This window comes from Xenopus tropicalis, chromosome 4 (assembly GCF_000004195.4).
Source record: "Xenopus tropicalis strain Nigerian chromosome 4, UCB_Xtro_10.0, whole genome shotgun sequence".
Lineage (NCBI taxonomy): Eukaryota > Metazoa > Chordata > Amphibia > Anura > Pipidae > Xenopus > Xenopus tropicalis.
The window spans coordinates 69,102,401-69,111,823 of NC_030680.2; the positions used below are offsets into that span (position 1 = coordinate 69,102,401).

Genomic DNA, 9,423 nt, shown 5'->3' on the forward strand with positions numbered 1-9,423 from the left:
GTTATAAGCTATGACATATTCTGGTTTTGCTTTTAAATGTTTTGAACAATTAGAAATTAAATATCTTAATAGGATTTATCAATCTGGCTAATGAAATTCGGGGTATATCCTTGCCATACACCTTAAGATCCCCTCAATTGGCGAGTTCGGAAAATTAACAGATTTCTGCCTGATTTAGCAACCCCCCCATAAATACATGGGTCAAAGTTGCTGACAGTCTGGAGAGGTTGGCAGCTTTTATCTGCAAATATAGAGCCACTTTATGCCCTGCCCAACTGGTTCTAAAGACTCAATTTGACAAAAAAAGCTCCATTATTATTCCCACTTTACTATGAGAGTGAGCCCTGGACCAGATGTCAGGTTCTCTAGTTGGACTTGGTGTCCCAGCCTGACACTTGTATTCTATATGCTTTACCAGGATCTGATGAAAGGGCGAAAAAAAGCTCAGGCCTCAGATGTAGATAATTAAGGGCTGCTTGTAAATATAAAAATCATCCCAAATTCCTGATTTTGGAAATTTTTTTATTAAAAACGTGTTATCTGTATAATCCTGTCATTTTAGGGCCCTGGTACACGGGGAGATTAGTCGCCCGCAACAAATCTCCCTTGTTGTGGGCGACTAATCTCCCAGATAGGACATCTCACCGGCGAAAATGTAAATCGCCTGTGGGATGGCATACACGGTGGCGTGATCTCCGAAGTTGCCTCTCAAGGCAACTTCCGCAAATCGCGCCGCCGCATATGCCATCCCACCGGCCTTCCATTTTTTGTGTAATAAGTTGTTTTGTTTTTTTAACTAAAAACAATGTTTCTTTAAAGGAGAATGCAAGTCAAAATTTAAAAGCATACTGCCCAATAGCCCTCCTATTGTTTAGTAAAAACACCACACTTTTGGCTCACCTAATCAAATATTTACTCAGTCACACTTAAGGTGGCCATACACGCACCGATATTATCGTACGAAACCTCGTTTCGTACGATAATCGGTGCGTGTATGGCATGTCAGCGAGCCGACCGATATCGCAGGAAGCTGCTGAAATCGGTCGGCTCGCCGATCGGCCAAGTTAGAAAATTTTGATCGGGCGCCATAGAAGGCGCCTGACCAAAATTCTCCCTTCAGAGCTGAATCGGCAGAAGGAGGTAGAAATCCTATTGTTTCTACCTCCTTACCTGCCGATTCAGCCCTGAATGGTGTGTGGCGGATCTGACGATGTTTCGTGCGACCGACGGTCGTACGAAACATCGTGAGATCGCCACGTGTATGGCCAGCTTAACTTCACATTTTCTATCTGTTTTCTTAAAGGGCATGTCAACCCCAAAAATAATGTTTTGCATAATGAAAGAAAACATAATTCTAAGCAACTTTCCAATATGAAATAATTAAAAATTTGTAGCACTTTAAACGTTATTTGTAAATGTAATTGCTATTGAAAACAGCGTTTGCTGAACTCCTGGTTGTTACATTTTAAACAATGTTGCAAAGGCTTCTCCAGCAATACAGGTCTGTCAGTCTGCTGCCTTGTGTTACAATGTTTCAACAGTCTGAGGCTGAGCCACCAGGGCAGAGAATAGAAAAGGACAGGCAAGCACCGCTTCTAATAGCAATTATAAATACATATAATTCAAAAACCATTAGAAACTTGTAATAAATGTATATTGCAAAGCTGCTTAGAATTTTGGTTTCTTTTATTAGGCAAAAAAATATATTTTGAGTTGCCTTGTCCTTTAAACAGGCAGCCATCTTTAAAAAGGTATTCTCCCTCTGGCAGATCCGCTTCTGATTGACTGGTGGCCATGTGTAGCTCAGAACAGGAGACAGGATCAAGTCACACACATGCTCAGAGAATAGGAAGGCTGCCGCTGGCAGCCTACAGGAAGGGAAGAGAGATTTCAGTGATGTCACTGTAGTCTTCACACTGCTGTAGGCTGCCAGCACAATATCTCAGAGAAGGAAGCAGGGATCTGAGAATTTAGATATGCAGTAAGTACTTAAAAAGAATGCCTTTAGACTTACTTTTAATTTATATTAACCTTTCCTTGTCCTTTAATAAAGATACTTTGATGATATGTAAATGTCTCTTGCATTCCTATACTAAACAGCAAAATGTATTCTCTAAAATGCTATCAACAGTATCAAAAATTTCCCTCCAGTACCCTGTGCATTCCCATAGAATAAAAAGGGTGGCTTGCTGCACATGGCATCTGGACATTCAGAGGGGGATGGAGGGAATAACTTATGTAACTTGGCAGAGTAGTAGAAAGCTCTGTGTTTCTAATGTTTATCATACAGTTTGGCATGGAGCTCAGAGTATAAACTGGAGATGAGGCCTTTTGTTGAGCTTTACATTAGAGCAGTGATCCCCAAGCAGTGGCTCGTGAGCAACATGTTCCTGACCAACTCTGTGGAAGTTGCTCCCAGTGGCCTTAAAGGAGATTATTATTTTTTAATTCCTTGCTTAAAGGCAAGTTTTGGTTGTATAAAAAAGGTATACTGCCAAACAGAACCTTCTGTAGGCTACCAGTCCACATAGGGGCTACCAAGTAACCAATCATATCCCTCATTTTGCACCCCTAGAAACATTTTTTATGCTTCTGTTGCTCCCCAACACTTTTTACATTTGAATGTGGCTCACAGGTAAAAAAGGTTGGGAATCCCTGCATTAGAATTAGTCAACAAGTACTGAGCTAGCGGAATAGTGCTTTCATTATTTTGTATCTCTTAATTTGAGAGTATTTCAACCATTGATATGAGATTAATCAAAATTGCTGTATAAGTGTATCAAAAGAAGCCATTGTGAATCTTTGCCAAACATCTCCAATAATTAGGACACCACACCTTTCTCACAGGACGTTTTTCCCCACCTTGGCAATATCAGGAAAAACATTTTCCCACTTCTGGGGAAGTATATTAGTAATTTGCATTATCTGCTCTGTTTTTTGCCAAATTTGGAGTACAAAAATCATAACTTGATTCAAATATGCTACTGCTCAGGGTTTCTTTGCGAGTAACCAGTGAAACAAAGTAATTCTAGAGCCTAACAAAATATTGTGAAGCTGGTACAGTGGCTGGTGATTCGCCTCTTCCACCCAAGCTGCCAAGTGGATCAACTGGGCCACAATGTAATACAGAAAAGTATTTGGGAAAGCAACTGCCCCTTGAAATTTTACTTTATTCAAGGTATTCAGACTCAGGCGAGGGCTTGCCATTTTAATGCTTCCGCTGCCTTTCGTTGAGCTTTGTTAAGCCCCATTAGGGGAGTCCATGATCGCAGGTTTTGGTGGCTGTTAGGTATCACAACAGAACCACCAGAGTGGAGCCGAGCTAACACGTCTGCTCATATCAAGCTGGTAACCATGCCCCCAGTCCTATCAACTTCAGTAACTATTATTGCACTGCAAGCAGGAGCAGAGTTGGGTGGGAGAAAACAATAAAAACAATGTTTAAAACAATGTTAGCAGTTTTAGATTTTGATGGGCCATTTACCTCCTCATCCATAAAATCTTCAGGTCTGCTGACTGCTCTTTCACTTCTCCCCTGACGTGAAGAAACAAATGTAGATGGTGTCCAACCTTATAGTAAAAAATGAAATATAACCATTAAAATGTCTTTTATCTAATATTTGTGCCTTTATTTTATTTACGTTATGGCCTTTTCTGCTTACAAGTTTGTCAGGCGCTAAATGTATAGAATGTAGAATACTAGATACCAATACTATACTTTTATAGTGGAATACAGGGAAGAAGATAAGAATGATGTTGGAAGACAAAATAAAGTCCAACATTAACTTGGCTTTTGTTAATAACTTGTAACTAAGAATATATTCCCCTTTTATGTAAGCTTTCAGACTATATACTTAGACCAGGGATCCCCAACCTTTTATACCCACGAGCCACATTTAAATGGAAAAAGTGTTGGGGAGCAATACAAGCATGAAAAAGATTCTTGGGGGTAGCAATAAGAGCTATAAGTGGCTAATTAATAGCCCCTATGTGGACTGGCAGCCTACAGGAGGCTCTGTTTGGCATTATCCTTGGTTTTTATGCAACCAAAACTTGCCTCCTTACCAGAAATTAAAAAATGAGCACCTGCTTTGAGGTCATGGGGAGCAACATCCAAGGGTTGAGCCACTGGTTGGGGAAAATTGTAAGCACTGTGGGCCAGAGACCTCTTTTCTACTGTGTCTCTTACCACATAGCAATTAATATCCATATATTATTATATATTATATTTTTATAATTTATCCCTGTGTATACTTCAATAATTTTTTTTTTTACAGTGCTGCATATCCATGTAGCACTATATAAAGTTTTACATAAATGCATATAATATCAAATGTGTTCTGCTTTCTTTAACTTTTAAATATTTCCTATAAACTATTTCACGGGGCAGTTTGTATCCATCATATCTCACTGCAATCAGAGCCTTGAGCTATAAAAGATCAGTTTGCCCTCTAGATTCAATTTTTGCCACTCTCGTGTGCATCAGTCGATCAAGGGGAGTGGGACTTGCCTCATCTCCCCATGTGCCTTGGCTCTGCACTCATGACAATTATAAACAGACATATGTCATTTTACTCCATAAAATCTAGGGAGATCACTACCTTGTCTTCAGAACTGATGGAAAAATGAAAGTTAAGCTGACTAAAGAAAGTACTGCAAAACATACCTTCTTTAGTACCAACAGTGTTAAAGTACCCAGCAGAGAATCCTCCTGTAAATGCTCCATGGAAACGCTTATACCTTCCTTTTTCATCTTTAACTGTCTGATCCTGAAGAGCAATAGGCTTCTTGGGCTGCTCTCCTAAAATAAAATGTGATTTTATTTTCATTTGATCGCATACACATAGAATATATGAAAATGCCTAGACATAATGATATAAAGAAAGTAAAGGAAATCATTTCTAGTGTTGTTCTCCCATGGGATTTAGAGCACTTTACATCGAATCATTTCCAATGCTTTTTTTCCCATGGGACTCAAAGCGCTTTACATAAATCAGAGCAGCCATTATAGGAGTAGGTATGTTGGAACACCAGATTTAATGAGTTGTCCAGAGTCACAGGAAGTTGTAACAGGGAAACAAACCAGGGTCTCCAGCATGAGATGACACATCAATGGGCTTATCACTTAAAGGAACAGTAACACCAAAAAATGTATTTATTTTAAAGAAATTAACTATAATGTACTGCTGCCCTGCACTGGTAAAAGTTTTGTGTTTGCTTCAGAAACATTACTAGAGTTTATATAAACCCTGCTGTGTAGCCATGGGGGCAGCCATTCAAAAGAAGAAAAGGCACAGGTTATATAGCAGCTAACAGATAAACCCTGTAGAATACAATGGTGTCTTATCTGTTATCTGCTATGTAACCTGTGCCTTTTCTCCTTTTTTCATCTTGAATGGCTGCCCCCATGGCTACACAGCAGCTTATTTATATAAACTATAGTAGTGTTCCTGAAGCATATACCCCAGTTTTACCATTGCAGGGCCACAGTACGTTACGTTTCCAATACTTTAAAACACTTTCATTTTTTGGTGTTACTGATCCTATAACATCCAGGCCAACTTCTCCTCCTGTATGGAGGGCTAAACTAAACACAGCTATAACTTAAACACTTACTCTCACTGAGTGTTGTACAACCAGGATGTATGGAGCAAAATGATTCTGGACCAGCACTGCAGCTTATTTAGAGCAGGTCCTTTTTTCAACAGAAATTACATGTAAACTATCAAAAAATGTGTTAGTTATGTACATCGGACAGCAGAAAATGTTATATGGGGGGAGGGGGGTCCGAGAGGAATAATTCAACTCTCGAGCTGGAGTCTGAGGTGCAGAGCTTAAAACATTTCGTGTACATGCCACCTACTACCTCAGCTGTATATGAACGAACAGTATGTGCAATACCACCACGGCCACCGCTGAACGCATTGATGCACAGAACATGCCATTAAGGGCATTAAATTGGGGGAAAATCCTTTGCGCCGCATGTCTCGGCAGACAGTAAGAAGATGCCAACACGCCACGCAGATCTCTTCTTACCTTCTTGGTACTGTTCTAAAGGCTTTCCATAAGTAACAAAATCCTCTTCGCTATCACTATCCTGGGCTGCCATGTTAACTCCAAGCTACGGGCGCTTAGACGGCCCAAATCTCTCACGTGACCTGCTTTCTGTTTACGCGATCTTTCTTTCGGCAGGTGGCAGTGTGTAGAGTTCGGCGTACTACAGATAGGGCTGACTTCTGTAACACTGTCTTGGCTAAATACGATATGCATTTTTCCCCGGAGGGCAGGTTTGCAAGATTAATATCTGCATTTAATATTTGAAAGGGTGAATAGGGCGCATCACGGATTGAGACGTGAGAGAGTTAAGTGAATATTTATTTCCCAGTTGCGCTGCAGTCCATCGGGTAGGTGGCCCCACTACGTCATCTGTTCTGGGGTCCTACACACATAGCTGGCCGAGAGCCATTCAGCTATTAGCAGCGTCAAATATCCTCCTCCGCTTTACAAGTACCCTCCCCTCTTATTTATACTATGGACGTGGGGCTTTCAGTAAAGTGGCCGGCGTATAAACGTATGCGAATCCCCCTAGTGTGCATGTCACCCCAAGCGACTGTAGTTTGATGATAGCAAATTACAAACAAGACCTAATTCTGGCAAGAGTAAATGATGCGTGGTGTATGATGTGAGACTGTTGTAAAGGAGATGTTCACCTTTGAGTTAACTTTTAGTATAATGTAGAGAATAATATTCTGAGACAATTTGCAATTGGTCCTTATTTTTTATTTGTATTTTTTTTTTAGTTATTTCACTTTTTGTTCAGCAGCTATCTGGTTGCTAGGGTCTAAATTAGCCTAGCAACCAGCAAGTAGTTTGAATGAGAGGCTGGAATATGGATGAGAGGAATAGAAAAAGAAATTATAAAAAGTAACAGTAACAATAAAACTATAGCCTTACAGAGCAATAGTTTTTTGCCAATTGGGGGTCCGTGACCCCTATTTGAAAGCTGCAAAGAGTTAGCAAATGTTTCAAAAACTAATAAAAATAAATAATGGAGATCAGTTGAAAAGTTGCTTAGAATTGGCCATTCTATAAAATAATAAAAGTTTACTTACAGAAAACTATACCCCTAAACATATATATTGCATAAATAAGCTCATATTTAAAACCCTGATTCATCTAAATAAACCATTTTTATAAAAATATACTTTTTTAGTAGTATGTGCTATTGGGTACTCCTAAATAGAAAATTGCCATTTTAAGAATTAAGGGCCGCCTCCTGGGATCATAGGATTCACAGTGCAAACAAGCCAGGGCACACATACAGCCAATTAATGGACAAAGTTCAGTCTTTGCTCTCACACTTCTTCCTGTTACAGTTAGAGCTGCATTATTTCTGGTCATGTGATCTCTGAGGAAGCACACAGCCCATCCTTAATTGGTGAATCAAGGAAAGGATGTAAAAGGGAATAGTTACTGATATATATATATATATATATATATTCCAGTTTGGCAAGATTCTTTAATAGGTCACCTTTTATTAGAACAATTAAAACCTATACATAAAAGCGTTACAAAGAAAAGTAGGAAAATAAAGAGATTCAAAGTAAAAAAACCCTTGGTACCTAATAGCTTTCACAGACCTTAGTTAATACTTTCACTGAAGAGTTACATCTTGTATCATTGCTTTGTTGCTGATTCCATAAGTTATTACCTTTTACAAATGTAGCAATTTACATTAGTTACAAACAGAGGTTATTTAAGGTGTTGCTGTAGCCATTTGGCTGTCTGCGGCGTGGATTCTAATTTTACAGGTAAGTTCCCTTAACAGCCGGTTAAACGACATGTAAACCCCACACACAAAAATGTAATCAGTGAACAACCTCTTATATTTCAATACCTGCCGCACTGGTTGTCCACACAATGCCATCCCACTAGCTAGAATGTAAATCGCCGGTGGGATGGCATACTTGGCGCTGCGATTTGCCGAAGTCACCAAAGTTGCCTTGAGAGGAAACTTCGGCAACTTTGGCAAATTTCGGCGCCCATATGCCATCCCACTGGCGATTTATATTCTAGTTGGTGGGATGGCATTGCGGGGAGATTAGATGCGTTGTCGCGGCATGACTAATCTCCCCGTGTACCCCTGCCCTAAGGCTGCAATATCTCATTAATCACTTAGATTTCCTTCTCCTCCTGAAACCCATTTGGCCCCCTCTCTCAGGACTTTGCTTTGACTTCTGGCTTGTGGGCATGCTCAGTTGTTCTAAGCTCAGATTACTAAACACACCCTCCAGTCTAGCAGCCAGTGAAGAGATGGCATTGCTGGTTCCCATAGAAACTCAGCTCTAACTGTCTGCTTCAATTTTTTTCTCCTAACCTTCTCTCCTGAGCTCAAACAAAGCAGAACTTTTATCAAAGACAGTCCTGCCAGTGTGAGCCTGCATTCTTGATGAAATGTATGCTGAATAAGGGTTTTTTTGTGTGTATGCTATTTGCAGATTTAAATGCATCTGATTATGTATCAGAGGAAAAATGGCCACCGAGTGAAATCTGCTATTTGCTTTAGAAAAATGTAATGATGCTAACAAACGGAGGGTATATATGCAGTAAAAAATGATGCCATTTGGGTGGGGGAGACATGCCCAACTGATATACATTGTAGGCAAATAAAGGCTTTACATGTCCTTTAAGGTTTGTGGAAGATACAAGGTGAGTATAATATAGCTGTTTTGGGATTTCTAAGTATATACAGAGTTTTCACAATCGGTAAGTATGACAGTCGGATTATGGATTCTACCCATATAAGCCTCCCTGTGTATGTGGCTTCAGAGTGACAAGTACTGAAATTACCCTCAGACTGTTTAACATTCCACATCTACTCTGTGTCATATGTTAACGGTCCTTACCATCCCTCCCATATATGCTACGGCACAATTTATATTTGGGTTATTACAAATTCACGTAGGGCTGTCTTGCACCTCTTACAGCCACTTACTAAATTCTATATTATGTCAAAGAAACAACGCAACTGAGAACCAAAAATATATCACCACTACACCTCCTTCAGACGGGGAGGGGGAAATGGTTCTTGCGCTAACTGTTGCTGCACATAAAATTAACAGAAGTACTTTCCGGGTGTAAGTTCACTATCTACCCGGTTGATACCTTGACGCTATCCTAAGTATTGATACAATATATCAGCTATTATTCACTGCCACTTATTACAACCAAACACCAGCTATCTCTAATTTCTCCCAGTCGTGCCTATTACCCATACTTCTAATACCTCAGCACGGCTGTAATAAATCAGTACAACAGGTAACGGACGCTGTCCCAAAGCTGTATCAAACTTTAGCAAAGTCTTTATCAACTCATTACCATAACCTCCTGAATAAATAATAAACCCGTTGTTCAGAGCCACGG

General features: G+C 39.8%; 1 protein-coding gene across 2 annotated transcripts in view; it reads right to left on the minus strand.

The window, feature by feature from the left end:
* gpatch1 (G-patch domain containing 1) overlaps positions 1 to 6,484 on the minus strand; it is a 30,252-nt gene extending 23,768 nt beyond the window's left edge. Inside the window, exons 1-3 of one of the 2 annotated variants that reach the window (XM_012961260.3) lie at positions 6,037 to 6,484; positions 4,667 to 4,801; positions 3,485 to 3,570 (exon numbers count right to left, since the gene is read on the minus strand). In XM_012961260.3, coding sequence (XP_012816714.2) covers positions 3,485 to 3,570; positions 4,667 to 4,801; positions 6,037 to 6,109 — 294 coding nt within the window. In that variant the 5' untranslated portion in view covers positions 6,110 to 6,484. 2 annotated transcript variants of the gene reach the window in all.
* Between the last annotated feature and the right edge of the window lie 2,939 nt (positions 6,485 to 9,423).